The 27,781-nt window shown below is 41.4% G+C and overlaps 1 protein-coding gene across 8 annotated transcripts in view; it reads left to right on the forward strand.

The window, feature by feature from the left end:
* SH3PXD2A (SH3 and PX domains 2A) overlaps window positions 1-27,781 on the forward strand; it is a 259,240-nt gene that overhangs the window by 62,735 nt on the left and 168,724 nt on the right. For 7 of the 8 annotated variants that reach the window (XM_081863403.1, XM_081863404.1, XM_081863407.1 and 4 more), the window contains one exon: window positions 19,168-19,243. In XM_081863403.1, the coding sequence (XP_081719529.1) occupies window positions 19,168-19,243 (76 nt within the window). Of the gene's footprint in view, window positions 1-19,167; window positions 19,244-26,585; window positions 26,721-27,781 lie in introns of those variants that run through there. The other variant, XM_081863409.1, reaches the window with a different exon arrangement.

The following is a 27,781-nucleotide window of genomic DNA, read 5'->3' on the forward strand; positions in this document are numbered from 1 at the left end:
TCAGTTGATTCCATCCTTCCACTAAAGCAGGAAAGGGAGGATGGTGGCAATGGTGCTGGATGGGTAACTCCCACCATCCCTTGTTATTGTCCAGGCTGGCTGGGGTGGGAGTTGGAGTTCAGCAACTTCTGGAGGGCACAAGGTTCACCACATCTGCTCTTGAAGAGTTCAAGACAACATGCATGAGTTGCTGATGATGAAAAGTGAGGTCCAAGGGACATAAAATGCAGAAAAGTACAGGCAGTGAAATTACTTACTTAACAGTGGTTGTTATTCACAGAACAGCTGCTGATGACACAGACATTGGGGCATTGGTAGGCCAATTAACACACATACGATGTGCTAAAAACCTATGTTGAGTCACTCCACAACTGATAGTGCTGAAACTCTTGATGCAATTCAGTGAATTACCAAACACCAACCATTTCATATCCTATGTTTATTTGCATTGTAAGGTAAAGGTAAAGGACCCCTGGACAGTTAAGTCCAGTCAAAGGCAACTATGGGGTGTGGCGCTTGTCTTGTTTCAGGCCGAGGGAGCTGGTGTTTGTCCACAGCTATCTTTCCGGGCCACGCGGCCAGCAAGGCTAAACAGTTTCTGGTGCAATGCAACACTGTGACAGAAGCCAGAGCGCACGGAAACCCTGTTTACCTTCCTGCTGCAGCAGTACCTGTTTATCTACTTGCACTGGTGTGTTTTCAAACTACTAGGTTGGTAGGAGCAGGGACCGAGCAACAGGAGCTCACCCTGTCACGCGGATTCAAACTGCCCACCTTCTGATCAGCAAGCCCAAGAGGCTCAGTGGCTTAGACCACAGTGCCACCCGTTCCCTACCCATTTGCATTGTAGCATTGGTTGGCAAGGGGTCACACCCACACCAGCACTTCCATGTTGCCTTCAAGAGAAGCACTCTTCTGTAATGTTTTATTCTGGATTGTTTTATTTGATATTTTAATGTAGATTGTAAACTGCTTTGTTTTTTTTTTTTTTAAGATGATATTTATTAAGTTTTACAAAAGGTAAAAAAACTCCAAAACAACAAACAACAGACATCAGAAATACAAACAACATCAAGAATCATAAAATGAAAACAGAAGAAAACATAAAAAAGATTCAACATAGTAATAAAAAAGTTAAAAAGAAAACTCTGGTTCATTTTAGTAGTCTTCAAAACCTTATTTTCCTTACTTCTTCCCGCCTTCCCTTCTTGTATTCCACTTTAAAGGTTTTTTTCAGCAAGCTCATTCATATTCGTTTTCATCCTTTATCTTTCCCTTTATACTCTTACTTATCTTAATCACTAGAACCCCATCATTTCATTTACACTGCCCTTAGCACTCGTAGGTTTTACAATGATTTTGTAGATAGAATTTAAACTTCTTCCAATCTTCTTCCACCAACTCTTCTCCTTGATCTCGGATTCTGCCGGTCATTTCTGCCAGTTCCATATAGTCTATTACTTGTATCTGCCATTCTTCCAGGGTGGGTAGATCTTGTGTCTTCCAGTGTTTTGCGATGAGTATTCTTGCTGCTGCTGTAGCATACATAAAAAAAGTTCTATCCTTCTTTGACACCAATTGGCCAACCATACCCAGAAGAAAGGCCTCTGGTTTCTTTAGAAAAGTGTATTTAAATACTTTTTTCAGTTCATTATATATCATTTCCCAGAAAGCCTTAATCCTCGGGCAGGCCCACCAAAGGTGAAAGAAAGTTCCTTCCGTTTCTTTACATTTCCAACATTTGTTATCAGGCAGGTGATAAATTTTTGCTAGCTTGACTGGGGTCATGTACCACCTGTAAATCATTTTCATAATATTCTCTCTTATGGCGCTACATGCCGTAAATTTCAAACCGGTGGTCCACAACCATTCCCAGTCAGCGAACATAATGTTATGACCAATATCTTGTGCCCATTTTATCATAGCAGATTTAACTGTTTCATCCTCAGTATTCCATTTCAGCAGCAAGTTATACATTCTCGACAATACCTTAGCACTGGGTTCTAACAATTCTGTTTCCAGCTTCGATTTTTCCACCTGGAAGCCATTTTTCCTGTCCAAATTATAGGCCTCTCTTACTTGAAAGTAATGTAACCAATCACCTTATCTTTAAGTTTCTCATAGCTCTGCAGTTTCAATTTATCTCCCTCCTGCTCCAAAATTTCCCTGTATTTTGGCCAGTTAGATTCCATGTTAAGTTTTTTCAAGGCCTTAGCCTCCATTGGAGAGAGCCACCTTGGGGTTTTATTCTCCAAAAGATCTTTATATCTGACCCAGACATTAAACAACGCTTTCCTGACAATATGGTTTTTGAACGACCTTTGTACTTTATCCTTACCATACCACAAATATGCATGCCATCCAAAAGCATTATCATATCCTTCCAGATCAAGAATGTCTGTGTTCTCAAGAAGTAGCCATTCCTTCAGCCAGCAAAAGGCTGCCGCCTCATAATATAGTTTAAAGTCCGGCAGGGCAAACCCCCCTCTCTCCTTCACATCAGTAAGAATTTTGTATTTAATTCTGGGCTTTTTGCCCTGCCAGACGAATCTAGAAATTTATCTTTGCCACTTCTTAAAACAATCCATCTTGTCAATTATCTGTAACGATTGAAACAGAAACAATAGTCTTGGCAATACATTCATTTTGATAACTGCTATTCTACCCAGTAAGGATAACTTTAAATTTGTCCATATTTCAAGATCTTTTTTCACTTCAGACCAACATTTTTCATAGTTATCTTTAAATAAGTTAACATTCTTTGAAGTCATGTTCACCCCTAGGTATTTTGTTTTTTTCACCACTGTTAAACCTGTTTCTCTCTGAAACCTATCCTTCTCCATTTGTGTTAAATTCTTCTCTAAAACCATAGTTTTTAATTTGTTGAGTTTAAACCCTGCCACCTGACCAAACTCTTGTATTAATTCCTAAGCTCTTCTAGTACTAGGGATTGGCTCCTGTAATGTCAAAACTAGGTCATCTGCATAGGCTTTTAATTTATAATGTTTCACTCCGACCTGTATACCCTGAATCTGTTGGTCCCTTCTAATCATGTTCAGCAATATCTCCAGGACTGAAATAAAAAGTAGAGGGGAAATTGGGCAGCCTTGTCGTGTCCCTTTCTCTATCTTAACTTCTTCTGTAACCGCATTGTTCACAATTAACTTTGCCTTTTGTTCCGAGTAAATCGCCCCTATACCGTTTCCAAACCTTTCTCCCACCCCCATCCCTTGCAGATTTTTCTTCATAAAACTCCAAGAGATGTTATCAAAGGCTTTCTCAGCATCGATAAATATCAATACTGCTTTTGTATTGATATTAACTTGTAATTTTTCCAAAATATCAATTAAGTTCCTTGTGTTATTTGACATATGTCTACCTGGAAGAAAGCCTGCTTGGTCTTTATGTATAATTCCTGCCAAAACTTTTTTTAATCTTTTAGCTAAAATGTCTGCAAAAATTTTATAATCCACGTTAAATAGGGATATGGGGCGGTAGTTCTTAAGCTGTGTCTTTTCCGCTTCATTTTTCGGTATAAGAGTGATATAAGCATCTTTCCACGACTCCGGCGCTCTTTTCCCCTCCATAATTTCATTGCAAACCTCCATTAATGGTTGAATTAAATAGTCTTTCATCACTTTATAATATTTGGAGGAAAGCCCATCTGGGCCTGGAGACTTGCCAAGTTGCAAATTCTTAATGGCACCTTCAACCTCCTGTTCAGAAATTTTATCATTCAGTATTAGTTTGTTCTCTTGTGAAATATTTTGTAATCCATTTGTTTCTAAAAATTCGTCAATCTTGGTTTCATTCTGTGGCCCTTGTGCATACAATTGTTTAAAGTATCTCTGGAAACAGTCTTTAATCTCCTGTGGGTTTTGTACATTCCTTCCATTTACTTCAAGATTAGTCACAGTGTTTAATTTTTGTCTTTTCTTCAGCTGCCATGCTAGCAGCTTTCCACACTTATTATTAGCTGATTCAAAAGTTATTTGTCTCATTTGTTTAATCTTCCATTCTATGTCCTGATTAACCAGTTTCAAATATTGTGCCTGATATAATTTGATTTCTCGCAGGATCTCCTGTGACTTTGGTTTAGTCCTTAGTCTCTTCTCTCCTTCTCCAATTTTCTCCAAAATCTTTCCTTTTCTTTCTTCTTGAAGTCTCCTCTTTAAAGTGTTTTGTTGGATCAGAAAACCTCTCATGACCGCCTTACTCGCGTCCCAGATTATTCTTTTTTCTACAGTTGTCTTCAGGTTTATTTCAAAATAATCTTTCGTAGTTTTTTGGGCCTTCTTAATAATTTCACAGTCTCTAAATAAGGTGTCATTCATTCTCCATCTAAAGGAACCAATCGGTGTTAATTTCATGTCCATTTTCACAGGCTTATGGTCGGAGCAAGCTTTTGGGCAGATTTCCACTTTCCGTATCTTAGGTGCCATCCCTCTTGTAATTCAGATTTGGTCAATTCTTGTCCATGTCATATTGGCTTCAGAGAAGAAGGTCCCCTCTCTACCTAGGGGGTTTTTAGTTCTCCAAATGTCAATCAAATCCATATTGTCTGTCAATTCAAAAAAAGTCTTTGGTAGCCTTCCATCTTTTGTAACTACCTGTCTTTCAGATTTGTCCATGTTTGTTGACTCCATTCATATCTCCCATCAAAATGATGTTTTGGTCCATGTAATCGAGCAACGTCTCATGCAGTTTTTTATAAAAGTCTGATTTTCCCTCATTAGGTGCATAGACTCCAATTATTAAAACTTTTTCTCCATATAATTGTATTTCAATTGCAATAAATCGTCCATGTTCATCTTTAAACAGAAATTTTGGTGTCAGTTTCTCTTTTGCGTATATCACTACTCCTCTTTTTTTGACTTTATCCGATGAGATAAATTCTTGGCCTAGTCTCTTATTTATCAACAATTTCCTGTGGAGTCTAGTTATATGTGTTTCTTGTAAACAAATCAAGTCCAATTGTTCCTTTTTTAGCATGTGAAAAATTCTCTTCCTCTTGCTAGGGGAATTTAGGCCCCGAATATTCCAAGTTAACATCTGCAGAGACATGTTGTGGTTATGACGTTCCTCCGACTGCTCCTAAAAGTTGTTCTTCCTCTGATGGTTGTGTCTCTTTCTCTGGCCGGTCCAACCCCAGGGGGTGCCTGTCCAAGTCAGGTGGTCCCAATCCTAGTGCCTCCAAATCTTTTGTTCTTGCCTCCCTTCGTAGTTCTTCACCAAAATCTTTCAGGAAACTCACTTTATCTTCCTTTGATCTTATCTTAATTTTCTTTCCTTTGAATGCAAACGAGAGGCCTTGAGGAAATTCCCACCTGAACAAGATGTTGTTCTTTCTTAGTAGATCGACCAAATCACTGTAGTTGGTTCTAAGATCTAATAGGTATTTTGGGATATCTTTAAAAATTTCAATTCTCTCACTTCCAATCTCAAGCGCTTTCTGGTAATGTAGGCTCAGTATTTTATCTCTTTCTTCTTTTGATCTTAACGAAATCAATCAGTCCCTCGCCTTGTTCTTCCTTCTGACCCTTCCCAGTCGAAAGGCACTCACTATCTTAATTTCTTCAGGGTCCAAACCCCAGAAAGTCTCAAACTCCAGTGTGAGGAACTCTATTAATTCTCCTTCCTCTGTTTCCGGGACTGCTCTTATTCTCAAGTTGGCCTGCTTTTCCTTAAGTTCAATCAAAGAAAATTGTGCCTTGTAGTCATCCAGTTTTCTATTAATTGGCGGTATTTTTTCCTCTACCACCAAGATCCTCTCTTTCGCTTCCTCTGCTGTCTGTTTTGTCGCCTTGGATTCCTGCAGTAGCCTATCAATTGCCTGGGTATTGGAGTTCACTTTCTGCCCCACGTCATTCACTTTTTGTCCAAGGTCTTTAATAGTTGAAGTATTTAAGTCTATCTTGGTTGACAAATTTTGTAAAGCTGAGAGAATCTTGTCCAATGTTGCAGAATCTGATCCTACTGGTCCTGCTCCTTTGGCTTCTTCTCTTTCTGTGACTTGTGGGGCAGAAAGGCCTGTTAGAGATGGTCTTCTGTAATGTTGTTGTTGCTGTGTCAACAATTGCTGCTGTTGTCTAGTTTTATATTTTATAGCTTTCTCTTGCGCCTTCTCCTGGGCCTTATCTTGTGGTTTGTCTTGATCCATTCCTGTGCCTCAAGAAGTCAAGGTCACTTACACAGTTCTCACAGCTCCCAGGATTGTTTCTCAGCAATAATGAAAAGGCAGCTGCAGTGGAAAATCCCCAGCTATAACACAAGATGCCTCTGGGGGAGCAGAGTAGCAAAATGTTTCATGGATGACGACTATAGAACAGTATCTTCATAGGTATAATAATGTTACACAGATAGCAACAGTTGCAAGCTCAGATAGTCCCAAAAAGTTACCAATCTTTTGCAGAGGTCTACTGTAATAGTTACAGTGTCTATAAAACGGTGCATTCAAAGTGACCTTTCAATTACTTAAGGCAGACCGAAGTCAAGGATTGAGTGGTAGGTTCAATCCCCCCTTTCCACTTTTTGGGGGGGTTCTTCTGTCAGGCAGTGAGATTTAGCTCTTTATAAAAGTTCAAATTCTATGGTTCCCAGCTCCATTGTCCCTTGCTTTTAAGCTGTCTACAAGTCGGCAAAGCAGGCTTCCTGTTTAAACTTTGCCGATTTCAGGTTCAAATTCAAGATCAAATCCAAGGATCAAAGTGTCAAAGTCAAAGTCAAATTGCTGGTTCGCTTCTTTTAAGTCCTTTCCTTTGATCCTTTCAAAGTTCCCCCAGTCTTACTCACGGGTAGATGTTTCAATTCGATGTTCACAGGAAAAAGGTCAGCGCTCTCCGGCAACTGCTATGCAGCTTCACTCCGTAGAAGTAGCGATCGACTCCCAGCACAGCGCAACCCCGCTCCGCTCTGGAGCTCTTTACAGAGCTCCTTTGACAGTTCGGGGTGCACTCCGCGTGCCCACTGAGTCCCACGGCCCCAGGCTTCTCCCGCCTGCGGGTTTTTTAAGGGTCCTCCGCTTCGCTGCAGCGGTGGACCCGATTTCTACGGAGCTTCTCCCTCCGGTTAGAGGGAATCCGCCATTGCCGATAGGCGCCACCTCCGGAAGCCCCGATTGTAAACTGCTTTGAGATTTTTTCCTTTAAAATATAAAGCAGTACATATATTATTACTACTACTACTACTTTAACAGTTGTGCCCCCCCCCGCAAGAATCCTGCGAACTGTCGTTTGTTAAGGGTGCTGAGAGTCGTTAGAAGACCCCCTTGCAGAGCTACTGTTATTAGCACTCTTAACAAATTATGGATCCTGGGATTCTTTTGGGGAAGCCATGACTGTTAAAGTGGTATAAGAATGCTTTAAATGTATGGTGTGGGTGTGGTTGCAGCACTAGTAACCAGGGCCCAGTGCCATGGCAGCATAATCTGATACAGCCAGTTCTCCTAATAGGAAGCTAGTTGCTTTTTCTATGAACAAAATCACTAACATTTTTGGGCCAAAATTTAAGGTGAGCCAAGGTTTTCCTCTCTATAAATCTTATATTCATGCTTCCCGCTAGGGAAAATCTCCTTGAAATGTATTCTTGAATTCCCCTCGCCTATCAAAGGTTTCAATCAAAACTTTTCCAGCACCCACCACTTCACATCTGAGCTTCCTTTTCTGTTTGAATTAGATCCCTGGAAAGCCACAATGCTCTAGGAAGGCACACTGGGTGTGTTAATCATTCCATTTGATCCTGGACGGCAGAGCTGGTTTTACTTTTCAGAGGAGAGCAGCTGCTCTTTTCTTTAATTAGCACATATGATGGCTTGGATGGGAGAGGCACCTGGGCTTCAAATATACTGAATACGTGATTCCTATCCCGAGTTTCCATCTGTTGCATATTGTTTGATAGAAGCAGCTACACATTCTTCATTTACACTTTGTTGCTTCATACAATATTAGTTTCTATAAGCTTCTTTCCAGCACACTTCACATTACTAAATTAGTCAACTTCACACTGTTATTTCCTTCTGCTCTAATGAAATTCCACATTGATGTAACCTCAGGCAAATAGCCCTTTCAGTATACAAGTCCAATTTTCACAATTCTTCTGATTGCCTCATGTTTAAGGGATTGCACTCTAGTTTTGTCATGCTTCGAAGGCAACATGGGAGTGCTGTCATTATAGCCTGGTGATATGGTCACATTTATTCATTTGCAATATTTATGCTCCATCTACTAGGTGAACTTTTCAGGGCAGCTTTTCTACATGGGCTCCACTGTATTTGGAGCGGGTGATGCTCACACATTTCCTCTTATGGACTATGTTAATGAAATTGTGATGCAGGTTTTAAAATATTTGTTGGTGGACCAGTGATGTTGAACTAACAAAGACTTTTAAAAATTAAGTGGCAGTAGGGGTGCAAAACATAATTTGATTATCCATTATTAGAGGGGGACATAATATATGCTTTGCATGCAGAAGGTGCCAAGTTCAATCCCCAGTATTTCTAGTGAAGCTGCTGACCTTTGTCCTGGACTCTGACCTTTGTCACTGCCACCCGGTGGAGACAATGTTGAACTAGTTTTTGTTTTATCTTTTTGTGAACCGCTTTGATGGTTGTTGTTTTTTTTTAACAATCCAGTGGTGTATAAATTTTATGAAGAAAATAAAAATAACTTGATAAATAGGCAGACCTAGTATATAAGGCAGCTTCCTATGTTCCATTAAACCTGGTATTCTGCCAAATATCAACAGAGAAGTGACAAGCTTATCCTCTTCCTGCTAACCCATTTCCCTGTTGGTCAGCAAAACACAACTTGCTGTGTAGTTTGTGTTTTGTTGATCAGTAGTTCTAGTGTCCAATACGGAGACCTTCCACTTGTATAAGTTTTTTGTTTCCCAAGTACGTGTCAATAATAGTCTTAGACTTAGAGGGAGCTGCTTCCCTGTCTGAAACCCTGGAGAGTTGCTGCCAGTCAGTGTAGACAGTACTGAGCTAAATGGACTAAGGAGTCTGATTCGGTATAAGGCAGCTTCCTATGTTTCTTCCAGTATAGGATAGGCATGGTACAAAGTTGGCCATATACTGAAGGAAGCAGTGCTTAACTTAGTTCAGGTGAACTCCTAGAGCATGATTTGGTGGATTGGAAATGAGCCATTGGCTCCTACCTCCATCTGTACAGCTTGCACATGACTTCCTGATCGGTTTGCAGTTTAGTGCTAACCATAGTTTGCTGTGATATCTAAATCTGCAAACTATGGTTAGAGCTTGCTCTCCAATTGCAGCTGGAAATCAAGTTTTGAAGTGTTAACAATAATTTGCCAGTTTAGACACTGCTCCAACCTATAGGTAATACTAAACTGAGGCTGAAAGTGAAGCTGTGAATGAGATGAGAACATTTGAACTTAACATATCTTGTCTGACCTCACCCAGAGAATGTTGTCCCTGGGATAATCTGCACATAGACACAAATATATGAAGGCTGCTTAAACTGGATATGACCACATTGCCAGGTGTGTTTGCAGTGACTTGAGTGAGTTTCGATACCACTGCAAAGCTTTCCAACTACGTATTTGTATGGTTCTCCAATCAGTTCTCCAATGGGTTATCCTGTGAAAACAGCTGCTGTGTGGAATGATTTAAAGTAGTCTCAATCTGGTGGCTGTAATGTGTGTACATGCCCTTGGTAACTCATGAGAGGGATCAAGCTATTTTTTCCAGTTTAAAGAGGCTCACTAAGAGATAGTATAAGAACCTTGCCTCAAGTCACACAGAAAACAAATCTGCCCAGCCTAATATTTTGCCTCCATATGGAATGGAATGGCAATATCACTCTCATCTTCTGTTACCTGGCTTGTCTGTCATATTATTGATTTGTGTGTGTGTGTGTTTAATGAGCAATCCCACAGGGAGATGTGGATTCTTCTTGCCTGAGAGTCAGGAGTGCCTCTGGGAAATCAATAATTCCACATGAAAAGGTAGAGAGAACCACCTCTTCCCATACCCCAGTGCACACACTTTCTATCTTCTTCTTCTTCTTCTTCTTCTTCTTCTTCTTCTTCTTCTTCTCTTTCATGTTCTGTTTTCATACACCAGTGCTAATCCCCAAGGCTCCAAGCCAGGGTGAAATTTCAAAGACTCTCTCTCTCTTGGCCTGCTATCTTCAGCTTGCCACTCAACTTTGCAGAAAGCTCTAAGTGTAGAAATAAATGGCGCTGTATTTCAGCACCTGTCAGAAAGGAGATTTGCTTTGAGTCTAGGGAGGGGGGGGTCCCCCTCCCCCTCTTCCTTCCATGAAGTTACACTCATAGCCAATGCTTTTTTTCTTTAAAAAATGTTTAGGGGCACTCACATTTTCCTACTCATATTGAAATACTACCCCTCAATGAGGCCAAACTTAGATTCACAAAATGTTTAGGGGTATGCGTCCCCCCCAGAAAAAAACACTGCTCACAGCTATAGTGAATACGAGTCCAGGGTTCATGTTTATGCCTTGTTAATAAAGTGTTATTTTCTTTCACCAGAAATGGCCCTTGGCATTGTCCCCTCACCTCACCTTCACAAGTAGGGGTGTAGAGTTGAAACCACTCTGACGGCCACCATGTCTTGGTTACCTCCCCATACACAGGTCTCATTGCACTCCCGTCCCATTGGTTTTCCCTATTTACATTTCTGAGTCTTTATTTCTGATCTCTTCTTGTCCACTGCCCTCTCCACTCTCCTGGCTGCCTTCCTTTAGTCATCCTTATCACTCCTCACTGAGTTTGGCAGTAGCAACATGCCATGCTTTCAACAGTGCACACATGACTTTCACTCCCTCAGCAACCCACATCAGTGAAAGAGTTGCAAGCACAGGTGGGCCATGGCCGGTGCCAGTTCAGCCACGTGCCTCTGAAACCAGAGAGGAGATCCCTTTCAAATGCCTGGTGGCTATATTTAATAGAGATGTTTTAAGGCAGTAAAAGACTTGGGGGGGGGGACTGCCCTCTCAAGGGCCAGATGGTGTACATGATTCTCCACAGCTCCATTTTATCTTCACAACGACCCTGCAAGGTAGGTTAGGCAGAGAGACTTGGGCTGGCCCAAGGTTACCCACTGAGCTTCATGGTTGAGTGGGGATTCGAACCCTGGTCTCCCAAGTCCTAGTCCCAACACTTGTAACCATTACACCTCACTGACTCGATATTTATAACGAAAATAATATAAATCAAATAGAATTGACTTCAGCAAGGCAACCTGCTGAATTAATTAATTAGTAATTGAACACTAAAGTTAATTGTGTGGCTTAAAAATGTGTGTAAGCTTCAGGAAAATGACTTCTTAGCTGCTTGTGTAATACCAGTAGCACATGACTGTGTTCTTCAGACCTTCTTAGGACCCTGAGGGTTGATTGCAAGGCTGTCCCCTGAAACTGGCTGAAAATAGGTTGGTTGGTTTTAGGGTTGTGGACCTTGTGTTTGTTTATCTTGTTCCCTAAGCCAAATCTTCCCACTCCCCTCTAATAAAACAAGATAGCTTTGCAGCAGCTGAGCTCTCAGCCCAACCCATGAAGTATCTTTTTTTCTGTAGTGACACACCCAGCCACTGTCATGCTTTCCTAATAACTTGCTTTGTTTGGGTGGAAGGCAGCTGGCGTCCTGTTTCCAATTTCCTTCTTATTTCCAGGACCCACCTTGCTTTGGGTGTAAAGTGTAAGATTGCATCAATATGCACCCTTGCTTGGGAGTAAGCTAACGTGGACATACTTCTGAGGGTTGCACTCTTCTGATCCTGTAGAGTGCTAGAGTTTTCTGTTGTGTGTGTGTGTTTAAATCCCCTTTATTATGTGTAATAAAAAAACAGGAAAATGCTGAATCATATATATTTTGGGGAATATTGTAAACATATGCAAAAAAGAGAGAGACTCATTTCTAGCAGATCTATAAAAGCTTTAGCCTGTTCTGTAAATGGAAAATGCAGCACCTGTATTGTAAATGGATATTTTGTGTGCACTATTATTATTTGTTGAAAAATTAACAGTAAAATATATGTATCTTTGAGGGGGGAAATCCAAATGAAACAGAACTAAGGTCCTCTGAGCGTGAGGAGGTGGGAGAATGACACTTTGCTTCACGCGTTATTTTTGTTCATATGCTGCTTTCCCCTCAAGGAGCTAAAGGCAGCATACCTGTTTTCTCTTCTCTCCCATTTATTTATATGATACAATTGTTGGCTGCCTCATGAAAGCAATGTTCAGTAAAAGGAGAAAAGAAATAGAAACACCCAATCCCAATTTAGTACATTTTAAAAAGCATTCACAATTCTGTGCAGCGGTAAAACAGCTGCAACAAGGCAACTTTAACCCTGGCACAGCCATACAAAGCCAACTGTGCAAGCAAAATCCTAATCGCCTCACAGTTTGTCCTCACAGCCACCTTGTGTGGCAGGTTAGGTTGAGAGATGGTGACTAATCCAGGATCACCAAGTGAACTTCGTTGCTGAGCAGGCATTTGAAACTAACTCCAGCCTGACCATTTGACAAATACACAGCCTTGGACGGGTGTGTATGTATGCAGTCAACACTGACAAACGGTGCCCTTCAGTTGAGAAAAATGATACTCACAGAAGGTAGCATTCTCACCAACCATGCACAGTGGGGGCAGGTGGGAAAATGTGGCATTTGGGACGCTGCTTAAAGCATAGCCTTACTCCTTGTTCTACACGCTGCACGCTTATGCTCTACAGCGAGCAACACATCCATAGCGCTAAGGTCTCGCCTGCATTAGAAAACTTATGTGTGCGTGTTTTACCAAAAAGTGGTGTTTTCTATGTGTATAGGCATGCAGTTAGGAGAATAATTTGTATGTTTACATCAGGCCTATACGTACTGAACTGGAACTTAAAGAAGTTTCGATTCTTCTCCCTAATCTGCTAAACTAGTTTTAAGAAGCAGACCAAGTCAGAACATAAAACTGCAAAGATAAAAACTGGCCGCCAAGGCTTAAAAGGTCTGTTCTGTGAAACTTTCACCCTGTTGGCTGCAGTACTTGTGAAACTCCACACAAGGCAGGAGATCTGTTCAGCTTGCTGCTGCTCATCTCTCCACACGAAAGATAGAGTCCTTATCTGGACTCCTACTTAATTCCCTTTGTGGGGAGTTTTGTGTGTTTGGAAGATTGAGGGGGATATGGGCAAAGCAGCTTTAGGTTTTTATTAGGTTTAAAAAATGTGAGGCGGGGTGGGGGTGGGGAAGAGTGACTGACCAAGCTTGTTCCACCTTGTCAACAAAATTGGTGATTGTTTACTTTGGCAAGTTCTTTTTAGTTATACTTTGCCCAGCTAGTATAATCCCCTATGATCTTGAATCCTGTTTCAGTTGACAATGTCAAGCTCATGCGCCGTTGTGTTCGAAGCTATTGTTTTCTGTTTTTGATGGCCATTGTGCTCTTAGTGGGGAACAGATCAAACAAAAGTCTGCTTTGTTTGACTCATATAACAGTGTGGATTGCACAAACCTACCAGTGTTTCAAAATCCAGGACATTGCTCCCTGCTATTGAATTGTGTCTGTATGGAAATACTGTTCAGCAATGCAGTTTGGAAAAGGCACTTTTCTGGAGAGATGTAAGAAGCCATTGATTTATGTTCTGATCCATGATCATCACATGCAGCACTGTTTTCCTTCCACTGCAATCTGCCCTTGCTGTCAGCTGTGGCTACGTTACATGATGTAATTACTTATGTTGTCATTATGTTCTTCTACATCAGGCATGTCCAACAGGTCGAACGTGATTGATAGGCAGATCACCTGACGTTCATGGTAGATCGCAGGCTAGTAGCTGTTTCCTTTGGCAGTGCATCATCAACGTTCGTTTTATGATGCGGCAAGTGGAAGCAATGCTGTCTGTAGCGCTGCATTAAATTGAAAGCGCTGCGTGTTATAGCGATGGACCCCCCCCCAAAGGATCAAGAACATTGGCTTCTCTTTGCAATATGGGAAAGGGGGATGGCGGAAGACAAGCACTATCACCTTCCTTCCTTCCTTCCTTCCTGGTCTGCCTGTGTGGAGTTTATATACAGGCAGCAACCATTTTGCAGTGGGTTCTGTTCCTGGCTCCCGTGTGTGTTGGCAGAGTGTGCATAAGTCCATTCTGCCCCCATTCCTCCATTTTCCAGGTCCACAAGGACCTGTGTGTTGGTGGTTGCCTATCAGTTGGACATGCCTAAAATGGTTGCCGGTAGTGGTGTGCTATGAACTTGTGGAGCTGTCATGGGAGGGTGGAAGATGGTGACGCATTTTTAATTCCCCCCTCCCATTGATTTGAATACTCTGGAGCCTATGTAAAGTTTCACTGTTGATGATGGTGTAGCTGTGGATTGAAAAAGATGTCCCACTCAAATGTCCACCCCATTTTGGCCACTTCTCTCGTGTATTTTCACTAGTGGAATAGCTCCATCACTTCCATCAGTGTATTGAGAGAGTTCCATCAGTGTATTGGGAGAGTTCCAGCAATGAACACAATGTGCTATATCACAAGTTGTGTCACTGTTGCAGGGTTTCGACTGCATCCTAGGGACCTGTATAGACCTCAGCCTGTAGTTCTCAAGCACAGAATTTCATACCTTTGGTTTCATGTGAGAACAGGTCAATCATTTTTAATTGGAAAGTTGTGGCTTACTTGAACGTGTATGCATTTTTTTATGCTCTGGGTGGCAGTGAAGTGTTTGCATATCCTAATTTAATAGGCAACCATGGCTACATGATTAAACACACACACTGTACAAATAGTATGGTAAAAAAAATAAAAGTCTGATCACTCACTCAGATGACATCTTATTCCATAAAACAATTTGTTCCTAAGATGCTTTAAGGAGTAGTTTGAACTGGAACATCAGATTGCAACTATCTGGTTTGAAGCACTTAATCTAAAGTTGGGTGTAGTTCATGTTTTGCAAAATTTATTTTACTTACATAATTTGGAAGATTGAAGTCTTTAAAGACTATGGGTTGGATAAAATGCTGCTGTTCTGCTTGCACAGCAGAGCTTTCTCCTCTCTTCCTCTCCTATGCATCCCCCCAAGACTCTCAGAATCTGCTCCTGAGGGTCGAGGGGACCCTCCAGAAGAGATTTTGAGGTTGCAATGGCAGAGAAGAGGAAGAAGTCCCATTGCACAAGGAGAATATTGCACTTGTGCAGCACTGAATACAACACTTTTAATGAATTAACCTGTACAAGCTTTTGCAGTCATCTTTGTCAGGCTAAATTAAGAGTTTAGTGCACAGAGGGAAAGCTCTTGGCCTCTTTAAAACAGGCTCTTTCTATGACTAACGGGCAGATTCAGCAGATAATTACATTTCCTCTGCAATACCTGTCTTGGCTGAGGCCATATGCTTCTAAATACCAGTTGCTGGAAACTGCAGGAGGGAAGAGTGCTCTTGCACTCAAGTCCTGCTTGCAGGTTTTCCCTAGGCATCTGGGTGGCCACTCTGAGAACAGGATGCTGGACAAGATGGGCCTACCTGATTCAGTTAGTTATTATTGTCTTCATATGCATCTGGAAACATAGGAGTGCTAAATTACCTCTTTTGCACTGTTTTTCACTTGGACAGCACAATCATTCTGTTATTTCATGAATGGTTCTTGAATGGTAGATTCAAGACTATATAACTATCAGTTGATCCTATTAAATAAGGGATGGGGAGCCTGTGACCTTCCAGGCTTTGTTAGAACTGCAGTTCCCATCATCCCTGACCTCTGGGCATGCTGGCTGCGACTGATGAGAGTTGGGAGTCCAACAGCATCTGGAAGGCCAGAGACATCCCATCTCTGCATTAAAAGTACTGATACTATTGCTACTAATTATAGTTCCCCCAACCCCCAGCAAATGGACCACAACAGCTATTTGCAGTTGTTTCCTTTTTTTACGAGACCCAGTTTGTTACTTAAAAAGGAAGAACAGACTGTCCCCCCTGCCCCGATGTTCAGCAGAAAGTTCATCCATTCTTATGGGGTTACTCACTACAAAGTTTGATGTTGCTACCATCTTCCATTTCCTTTTGCTAAAGTTTAAGGTAAAAAATAATTAGGTGGGAAAAGCCTTTTGACTAAATAAGAGAATAAGGCAGCAGCCTCAGCTGATACCTGTTGTGGACTCGCAAGCTTTCTGCATCCTTTAACTGAGCAAGGGTGTTTAGGCTCCATGTATTTGATTGGATATTTAGCTAACAGCACTGGTTATCCTTCTGGTGACTCCCTTCTCCCACACAGTTACTGCAGCACATGTGATATCTCTTGTTAGTGAAGCTCACCACCCGCCACTCACACATTCACTTTAAAGGTTAGCTCAGCCTTCCCTAACCTGTTGCCTTTCAGATGCTTTTGACTTCAAACCCCAATCACCCTTAGTCAGGTTGGGGAAGACTGGTTTACATCCTGCAGTCAGGTCACTGTGGACTGCTGACATTTATGGCCAACCTGTTTTACTTGTATCTCTATTATCCGGTGATGGGAGATCTTGGAATTTTGCAGCTGCAGCTTGCTGCATCTGTTCCACTGATATCAGCCTTGTGGATAAACAGTACTTAGTTATATACCACACAACCATCTTGATGTGGTTAGGAAAGGCCCACATCAGCCAAACAAGATTACCTCCAAGAATAACCCTAGGAATGTGCCTGTCTCAGCTGTAGGCTCACTGAGTCAGTCACTCTTAAGAGTAAAACGAGACACTTCTCTTCCTGGATAAAAATGTCATGACAGCAAACTCTGGAGTTGAACTATACCTTCATTCTCCTTTGAACAAAAGTAATCTTACCCCTGACTGACCCCAGACAGCCTGAACTCTGTCTACAGGAAAACAAAACATCCTTTAACTCCCACCCTCCTCAAAAAAAAGTCACCTTCAATTGGCAGAGAAACAATTTGTCTAAGAAGCATTAAAGCCACAATCTTTTTCTTCATCAGGGTGACTTGCAAATGAGGAAGCCTGATGGTTCTTTCCTCTTCCTTAACTCTCCATGCAGGTAGGTCTTTTTCCTTCCAGCCTGATGCTAGCAGATAGTGTCCAGTGTTCCATGATAGTTAGACTCCCGAGAGAGAACATTAGGCTTCTTTCTTAGAAGGAAAGTTTGCTCTCAAAATCTCAGTGGGTATTCTTCCAACATATCTATTAGGAGCAGCGAAATATAGGGTTCTCAACTGATGGAGATGGCTTAGGGTGTTTCCATACTTCGTTTTAACCCCACTTTTGTGTTGACAGCCACCCACCCATTTGTTTTGGGAATCCAGTTGGAAGAAATGGTTCTCCGAAACATTTATATTTACATCCCTCCCCAGGTGTTATCCTGATGTTTTGAAGTGCTGGTTTGTAGTGATTTTTTTAAGAAGCCATTGTAATCAGAGGGCAATTCTTTTACATGTGAACCGATGTAATGCTATTGTGCCTGATTTGGAGTCTGGCTTATGTTACGCTTGATGGTGGATCCTTCCTTGTTCTGAAATGCTATCCCTTTGCTATGGAGTTGAAAATGTAGTGTTTGCCATTTTCAACATAGACTGCGTACACACCAGAGTATTAAGGTACACGTGGGTTGCTCAGATCTGATTTTCCTGTGTGTGCTTTATGCACATTTGTCCACTGTGAGCACTTTCAGTTGAATCTCAATGATTCCTATCCACATTAGTGGAGGTGCTTGAAGGGATGTATTAGCACTGTGTGTTGCCCCCTTTGTGTTGTGCTGAGTTGATCACTGCAGATGGTGATAGCAGTTGGGAAAGTTTGAGGGCACAAGGAGAAGGGGACGAGAGAGGACGAGATGGTTGGACAGTGTTCTCGAAGCTACCAACATGAGTTTGACCAAACTGTGGGTGGCAGCGGAAGACAGGAGTGCCTGGCATGCTCTGGTCCATGGGGACACGACTAAACAACAACAACAACCTCAGTGTGCCAGCTTCTGAATGTTGAGTAAAAATGGTCCAGGTCTATGTATTCAATAAAGGCTAAAAATAAGGTTGCCATATGTCCTCTTTCTCTAGGACACGTCCTCTTTTTCATGGGTATGTAAAATAAGAGTTGTTATAGCGAAGTCAGAAAATGTGTCCTCTGTTTTGCTCTTCAAATGGCAAACCCAGAACCCAGATTTATAGGATTCTGCATCGTTGCACATCATTCATTATTCATAGTACCATGCAGCCTTTCCAGTTTCAAGATCTCTGCCAATCAGGTGGTCCCATCATATCTACACATCCTTCAGGAACCTGCAGTGCTGTGGAGGAACATGGTCCTGTATGTGAATGCACACACACGAACATGGGAGTATTCCTGCTAAAGAACCTGGCAGCAATCCAACTTTTTTAAAAAAACAAACAAACTTCTGTCTTCATTATACTGTGATAGTTGAAACTGAAAGCAGGCATTTAAAAAATCTCAAACTTAATATTTTTACAGATTAAATATTTATCTGCCTTATTATTAAATCACTTTGCCAAATTTTCTATATATTATGAATGTAACGGATGCTATTTGCAATGACCGCACACTGAGTTAAATGTGCATAAAATGTGTGGTCAGCAGGGAAGGGAGGGTCTTTCCAGAAAGGCTGATACAACCTTCCACTTTGTAAGAACTCATTTTGTTCCAACAAAGTCCCAGGGATCACAATAAGAGAGTATTTCCAGATCCCCAGGAAACTCCTCTGCTCTATGTATGCCTGTCCATCAAGATGCACGGAGAAGCGCAGCAATGTGTGGGAGATAGGTGAGGTCTGCCAACAACCACATTGGATGCTTCATTGAAATAACCTCTCTGGCGGTTCTGAGGCAGCAGTTCTCGTCAGGTGGGTGGTCTGTCTTAGAGGATAGGTGGACCCTGCAGGATTGCTACCCAGAACATGGATGAGGGTCAAACTGTGTGTTCATTTATTATGAAAGTACAAAATAATTGGGAATTGCTGGAACTCCAGGCTTTGGTCCTGTCCCAACTCTGATGTAATTCTCCCTGCCCTCTCGGGAACCTTGCCGCTCTTCAACCAAGTTCACTGAACTGTATTTGTAAAATAATAAAAAATCCTGCCCTTGATCACAGCTGCTCCTGCAGCTTTCAAGATCTGTTACAGCCAGGAAAATAGGCCATGTTGTTGTTGAGGTGGGAGTGGGTAAAGGGGGTGATGGACTTTTGTTCACACTAAATATTTCTTTTGCAGATGCAGCTTCTGGATAAATTCCCTATCGAAGGAGGCCAAAAAGATCCCAAGAAGAGAATCATCCCATTTCTTCCAGGTAACAAACCTTTTGATAAATTTGGACACCTTGTCTTTAAAGGGCCTCTGAGGGAATGAGTAGGCTCATCTACAGGTGTCCAGACCAGGTTTTTTAGGCAGGATCTTTGAAGAAATGCTAATGCATTTATTTCATGATTATGTAAAACTTGGAATTTGGGGTTGTAAATTAGATTAGACCCACTGAAATTAATGAGCCTAATAGTCATGCCCATTAACTTCACTGGGTCTACTCTCAATAGCACTAGCACTGGAGACAACACAATGTCTTCATGGGGGGTGGGGGGTTGGTATATAGAGGTCTCTCGTGATCTGAAGCCCTTATCTGTGGCTCACTTAGCTTGTGCATAAATCCCACACTGGTAGAATCTGTCCAGAGAGTTCAGCTGCTTTTAGGTATGTTTCAAAGGTATTTGAAAATGTATACCAGGGGCTGAAATAACAATGTCAATAAATTAAAACTGAAAGGCAAAGGTTTAGCTCCCTCTGGTCTGCCTTTCTTTTCTGCTTGCTTGTGCACTTCTGGGTCTTAGCAAATAATACCACTCTAATTGTTTAGGTACGAGGAAAAATTATGCGTGCATGAGAGTTTTAGGGAGCCAGGCCAAAAAAATAAAAACAGCCTTTCAACTCCGACATGATTTGTGCAGCAGAGAGGTATATAAATATTGCCATGATTTCCTTTGCAGAGAGTATTTTCATCTGTCTCCACAAAACTGCTCCCAGCTGAACTCACAGAGGAAGAGTTTTGATGACGCTGGGAACTCCAGCTCATTGTTAATTACTGGTTCACATGATCGAGACCATCTTTCTCTTGTTTTATTAGTTGCTAGATGCTTTATGGCAGCTGCCTTGTAGGTTGGCTTTTTGAACTGTGCTCCAGAATAAATGGTGTGGTTTGAGGTGGAGGAGGCTTGAAACCCATTAAAAGATTGCCCTTTGTCTTCAGGTGCAGAGTAAGAATAAGCCTTTTCTCCAAGTACAGACCATGAAGGCAAATTTACAGGGAGTGGGATAAGACTTGGGCCAATCTGTTTATTGAGCTCTTGCTCTGACTGATTTGCACAAAGTTTGCAGGGAGGTTATATGGTAGAATCATAGAATTGTAGAGTTGGAAGGGAACCCAAGGGTCATCTAGTGCAGGGTGGGCTTGAACCACCAATCTTTTGGTTAACAGCCAGATGCACTGACCCATTGCACCACTAGAGGTGCACATATGCCAATTTTCCGTGTAAGCAAATACTGATGATAAAGTTGTGATACTTGCTGGCGAAAGGCTGCCATCATGTTTTCCAGATTCTCTCCAGCCCTGCCGTGATGGGAGATGTCTACTGTTTATTGAACCTTAATTCTACTTTGTGGGGAAATTGTAAAAGGTTGTATTACATTAGCCCACCTTTCCTAGCACATTTTCTTGTTACTTTCTTTTCCACAAAAAGTCCATTGTTTTTATTTTGGGGTTTGTTGCACAAGAGCACCAAATCCACTTTAAATGTGTAACCTGAATTGGCCAGTATGTGATTGAATCTTGCGCACAAAACAGCAAAAGTCTGGAAGTGGCCTTGTAAAAATAAATTCTTGCCCTTAGCCATCTTATCTTTTGGAAAAGCAGTTACTGCACTTACACAGCGAGAATAGCTACCGCATATATGATCCAGGATACATGGGGCTATGTAAACAGTCAAGCCATCCTGTGATACCTGTCATATAAAAAGCTACAATATGTTCACTCCCTCTAGACTCCCCCCCCCTAAAAACTTCTAAAGTGTAAGCTAGGAAATAATGCATTTTCAACTGGTTACTATGCTGCCTTTGTATACCTGTGTGTGAAGGAGGGACAGGATCCTGTATTCAAATGCTCAGTTGGTTCAACACATAAATTTAGGCACACTGTAGAGACAAGCAGCTAGTAAAGTCTCCTGCACAAGCTCTGTTGAAATATCTGCCTGCTCTTTTGGAACTTCACAGAGTGCTGCCCTTTCCACCTGTGTAACTGTTTCATTCTTTCTCACTTTTGGAAGATACTTTCAAGAATTGACCCTCGGTGCTTATTTTGGCAAAACTTGTATCCAATCTCTCATCTGGCTGATAACATAGCCCTGAAAAGTTTCTAAACCTTATGGGTGCATGATCTCTTGATCAAATTTAGACACACGTGCCACAATGTGTGCCATGTCAACCACTGTCCCATCATCAGAGTTTTATTTTATGTCTACCCATTCACTCTAAACAACTTCAGACCATGAGGGCTGGGTTTATGAGCTGATGAAATTATCTCAGTGAGAATACATTTCAAAGTTCACATTTCATTTCCAGTCCCCTCAGTATCAGTATGTTCTCTCCTTTCCCAGCTGTTTAAGATTTCTTTTCTAGCTGCAGAAGACAAAATTCTGCAGTGTAAAGCTTTGAAAAGGAACAGGCCACTTGGGGTGGGGTGGGGATATTACTTGGCTGAATGTCAGACATCACCAAACAACATTGAATTAACCTGCTACTTTAATTAGAAAACACCCTGTAGTTTTTACAGTCAAAGCCTTTCTTTTGTTGAAACAAATGCTTGGCGATAAACCTTAATTGAAAATCGAGCAACAAGAAGCTTGTAATGAAATCCTCCTGCTAGGAGAGGCATCAGACTCCTTTCCTGTGAAGGGATGTTGTTGACTGAGGGAAGCTTCATACTTGACTCTGCAATCTTCCTCATGGTAGCCTCACAGTTTACATGATAGCTATGTGTATATATTGTACTTTATGTTTCCTGCAGGAAAACATTACTCTGGGGCAATTGGGGTTGTCAGGCATTTGTTTGTTTGTTTGTTTTGGAACATTTTCTTACTCTGCCTGTTAGTTCCCCAAGGCAGCTCCCAGATTAAAAACACAAAAACACAAAAGAAATAATTCATGTAGACGCAATATTGTCAGGAGATTCTGTCTGTACAATGTATGAATTGGGCTTTTAGTGTGGTGGCTCCTACCCTTTGGAATTCACCCCATTCAGTATCATATATTCTGTGACTCTGTTGTCTCTTTGGCAACTATTGAAGACCTTAAAGAACATCACTTTTAAGTGGATATTTTTTTCTAATCTGTATCTGTATTGGATTTGAATTACTGTTTTATATGTGACATTTTAGATATGTTTTGATTGCTGATGTCTTTAATTGCTTTGAGATGTTTCATAAATTGAGCAATTCACAAATCGAACAAAACAAATAAGCAATGAGATAAAAACATTCAGAAAGCTGCACGAGAGGGAGGGGGATATAAAACCACTGGGGCAGTTTTTTAAAGTGCATTTCCATAGCAGGAGGTTAGAACAGAATTATGACATGGCAAAATAAAAAATGTATTTTTAAATTAATTAACTTATCAAAAATTATATGCTGCTTGGTTGTAACAAAACCTTTAAGCAATTTACAATAAATATTAAAATTCTGAATAAAAACAGTTAAAAACAAATAATTTAAAATGTTTTTAAAAACCATTAAAATCAGCAGTAAACTAACTTTTCACAATTCTGTGTGTCTGGATTGGCTTGCCTAAACAAAAATGTTTGAAGCTGGTGCCGAAAATAATACAGTGAAGATGCTTTCCTGATATTGATAGGCAATAGAGTCCTACTTTGCCACCCAAATAAAACTCAGAGAGAGAAGAGACCAACCAACCAAACCTGTTGGAATGTAGTTCCACTTTTCAGATGCCACCACTGAGAAGACCTGCACTCACCTCCCTACCAGGCACACATCTGAAGGTAGTAGAATATGAAGCAGGGCCTCAGATGTTGAATGCCATATGTGAGCAGGTTCATAATGTAATAGGTGATCCCATGCTGGAGGTGGTCATCCCAAGCCATTTAGGGCTTTGTAAGGAATAAACTTTACTCTGAATTGTCCTCAGAAATGGATCAGAAGGCAGCTCCAAATAAAGAAGATCTGGTGTGATATCTTCTCAGAGACCATACTGGCAATTGCATCTGTCATTCTGGCATGTGTACAGGGTTGTTTAAATAACAGTGAATACATGTGGTGGTTATGCTTGCCCAAAAAAAGTGTAGGACAACTCTAACAAAACCTTTCAGGATGCCGGTGATAATTGACTCTGGAGTCTGGCTGCAGCACAAACACCATATTTATTCAAATAAACCTTCCAGTGTTTGTTTTTTTCAACTTCGGCTGCCTGGAGCAATATTAATTTGGAATAAGACTCTAAACTGAAAGCCACACTAATTTCGTTCTGCTCTACTTATTGTGGTCCTTCCACAGGTTCCTTAGTCGGTGGTTAATTTGAATATTTCTTTTTAGGCTATTAGCTTTATGCTTTAAAGTTTAAGCAGTGCTCTTCCCATCTATGCAATTTAATGAGTTCTTCTGAAACTGTGTTTCAAAAAGGGCACAGGTTTTTTCTGGGTTTAAATTAGGTGAAGCCATTATTCCATCCCAGTAGAAAGGTATAATTAAATGCCTTACTTAGTGTCCAATAAATACAAAGATCAAATGTCGATATAATGTTTACATTTCAACAAATAGGATGTTTTCCAAGCAACCATACCGGCATGAATAAGAGGTGTAATAGTCTAAAAATCATCATTGTTCTTTTCAAAAAAATGGTTTAGCCTCACTATAAGAATGTTGGTATACACATCACTTCCACTGTAAAAAGTTGGTCTGGTTTTCCTTAAACTAATAATAATAATGAATGTAATTACAACAACAGCAACAATGACAATAGTATCAGGACTTGGCCTTAGTATGTGCTTGAAAACAAAAGAAAATACTTCCTCCTAGACACTCCTGCCAGTTCACCTTTTCCTATCCACCAAAGCACATGCTTAAAACCAAAATGGGTGTGTTAAAATGTGCAAACAAAAATGTTTAATCTTAGCCTTCAAATGCTTTATTTACCGGAGGCTGCTCAATCCTCAGCCTGCCCTCGGCTAGCCTGCCCCTCTCCTAGCCCTCACCTGTCTACCTTTCTACTGACAGGCCCAGTCTGTCATCTTCCTCGTCCTTAGGCTTAGTGTTGTCCTTCTTGAACTTGGCAGGGAGGAGAATGGGGACAAAACAAGAATTCACTGCCTCTGTCTCTCATTGGCTTTGGCTCCACTTACTGTTGAGGCTTGAGGTTTCCCTCTGATGATTCATAGAGTGGTTTAATGATCAATCTCTCCTCCCAGGGTACTCTGGAAATTGTAGTTCTGTGGGAGGAATAGGGGATCTCTGAACAATTCTTGGCGAGGGCCAGTGCAACAAGTCCTGCCAGCACAGCAGAACTTCTCATTTTCTCCTACCTCCACACACTTCTGTGTGTGTCTCCCCCCCACCAAAAAAAAAAAAAAAAAAGGCTCTGGAGGAGCTCTGGAACAGCGGAAAGGATATTGTTCCATTTGACAAGCTGAAATGCTTGTGCTGTCAGAACAATTGTCATAGTGTGATGTTGAATCCCATCCAATGATGCAGGTGCCCCAACAAACATACTTTGGGAACAACTGCTTTAAAGAGAGGCAAAAAATTCAACATGTTGAATTATTAGTGGTAGTTAATACATGGAAAGTGTGTGAGAGTAGGTTGGCCATAGAAAAGCTCATCATTGAGCTTCCTGTGTTTGGTCATGAGACAAGAAGCTCACTCCCTGCTTCAGTTCCCAGTCTAAAAGAGGAGGGTGTTAAGGAACTGCCTCAGAAGACTTGATCCTATGTGGAGCTACACACCTACGACAACTGAAATGGCTGGAGTTAGGTATGCTTAGCACTGCATGGGATTGGCTGGTGATGAGTTAAGAATCATAATGTGCTTTGGATGCTAAAATTAATGATAGAAACAATAATACAGTATGCCTAAAGGTAGACAGCCAGTCTCATAAAGAATAGCCAGCCATTCCCAAAATAATTATAAACTGGTTAGTCAACATGAGTTGCCTTTAAAACAGAAGAATGCTGAGTCATGTTAGATCACACCACACAATTATTCATGCAGTTGCTGCTTACGGTTGAAGTGAAATGCTAGGTATCGTTTATGTAAATATGCTAGAGCCACAGGCAAAAAGCTGGCTGTGGAATTAGAATAAATATGTGAAGCTTAGTCCCACCTTCTGCCTCTGCATAGCACTCTTCCACCAATAGTACACAACTCCTCTAGTTTCTCAGCAATGCATAAACTGTTTTCACAGCTTTCCTACCTCCCCTCTCCCTGATTTCTTAACTAGAAATTCCCCCAGCTGTCCTGAAGCATCTAATTATTTGTATCCCAAAAGCCCTATGCATGGGCATAGCTAGGATTTATGTTAGGAGGAGGGCTTTATGTTGAAGGGGGCAGAATCTCAATTAGTTAAGTATTTTTATTTATTTACTTGATGGGGGGACAGCAGCCCCCCTGTCCCCCTTGGCTATGCCCATGGCCCCATGGAAGATTTTACCTTTCCCCAAAGGGCAAAGCTGCCCATAAGCTTCCATCACAACAGCTGCATTGAATTTCAGCATTCAGTGGCTTACCATTCCATTTTATCTTCCCAAAGGCATGAAATGGGCAGTGGAGGATGATCTTAGGCCAAATGGGACATGACCTCACCAACCTCAATCTGCCTGCCATCTTACTTCCAACCAGTGCAGAGGGTGGCACTCCCTCTCAGCTTTCTCCTTAGCCTCAGTGTTGCCCTTGAAGAATTCAGTAGGGAAGAGGATGGGAACAAAAGGTCTCCCTGCCTTCCACTCTATTGGTCCCAATGGATACCAGCCATCACCGGCTATGGGTTTCATGGCCAGTGGCAATCTAAACCAATCTAAATGTGCTCTCCACTACACCCATCTCAAACGTCAAATATTGAAAATATTCATGGGAGGGGGGAGTAGAGCTTTGGTTAACATCTTTTAAAGAGAAAAGAAAAGTCCAGCTTAAGCTGTGTGATGTCACTGTGAGATGGATGAGAATGTAGAGAGGACTAGGGTATATGGAAGGAGTTTTTCATGAACAGCAGCTCCAAATAGATTTCTCTAATGGGCAATGAAAGCGCAGAGAGAGTAACAGTGAAAGAAATGAGAGTAAGAAGGTAGAATTGTGTTAGAGAAATGAAGGAGTGGTTCGTGACTGATACAGGTTGAATTAGTTTCTCTGTCTTGCATTCTAGCCTTCTTCTTACCTTCCCATTTTCCTGGTTCTGGTATGTAGATGAATAGTAATCTTGGAAGCTCCCCATTCCCATGGAAACAAGGAAACACCTCTGTTCCCTCCCCTCACAAAATAATTCTCTCCCCCCCCCCCTGTGTTTGCCTTAGCTTTTGTCTAGGGCTCCACCCAGATTCTTCCATCTGGTGAGAGCAATAGGCGGGGAATGTTTAGTGACGCTGGGAACTGCCTTCTTTTCAGCAAGTTTGTAATAGCCTGAATCAGCACTATGTGCATTTCCCCCTAAGTTGTGCCTGGGCTTTGCTTCCATTTGCGTCTCCCTCGTGAGAAAAACAGACCTCCTGCCAATGAATTGCATCTCAGGTGGATATATGTCATTTATTTATTTGTTTGTTTGTTTGTTTATTTAAAGCAAGAGGGGTGGGGAGAGCTGTTCAGGTGAATAATGTGGGCTGGTCTGCAGCTACATAACCGGCTCAGGGACCAAACAGACAAACACAGCTTTATCTTTTTCATATAGCTGAATTGAAGAGTTATTAGAGTTATTATCTAGAATTGAGACCTTGCTCTCTCAGTGTGCTGAAGCACTGAAGTGTGGTGGTTTGAGGTTTGTGTGTTTGTGCGTTCAGTGTGTGCTTAAGCTGCAGAGATAGAACTGGGGAGAAAATTTGTTGCTGTGTGTTTTGAGGAACTCACCATACAAATTATCCTTTTTCCACTCCCTTGTCCGTACCTTAAAGAGGCAAAATGCCCAGTTGCAAGGAGTCATAACTGCCAAAATCTGCAAAGAACCCTGATTTGGCTTCTGATAGGAAGCTTTCCAAAGTTCCTAAAATGGACTGGTTTTCAGGTTAACATATCAGATATCTAACACGATTTCTGTATTACCATGGGCAATGGAAAGAGTTTCACAGCACAAAACTCCTGCTCTACTTCTAAAAGAGTATTCTCATAAATTCAGTGGGGCTTGCTCCCAGATGAGTGAGTATAGGAGTGCAGCTGAAATTAGTTCAGTGTGCATTTTTTAGGTTTTCGGTTTTCACTTCCCAGCACCTGGCTTGGAGACTGGAGCCAGAGTAGAAACGCAGCGAAGAAGGGCTGGAGATTAATGAACTCAAAAGTTAACCCAGCAAACGATTCAGAGGAGGCTGAGAGGCTTGTATAATCACCACTGCCTCCTGCTCTATCTGGTCCACTGCTGGCCATTGCTTCCATCTGGATCTACCGTATTTTTCTGTCTATAAGACGCCCCCATGTATAAGACGCCCCTTATTTTGGAGGACTCAGTTTTAAGAAAATGGGGGGTGATATGTCCATGTATAAGACACCCCCTAATTTTTGACGTTATTTTTAAGGAAAAAATCTAGTCTTATACACAGAAAAATACGGTACTTCCCCCTTCCAAGTAAACCACTGGCAAGAAA

This window comes from Podarcis erhardii (assembly GCF_964252035.2).
Source record: "Podarcis erhardii genome assembly, chromosome: 5".
NCBI lineage: Eukaryota > Metazoa > Chordata > Lepidosauria > Squamata > Lacertidae > Podarcis > Podarcis erhardii.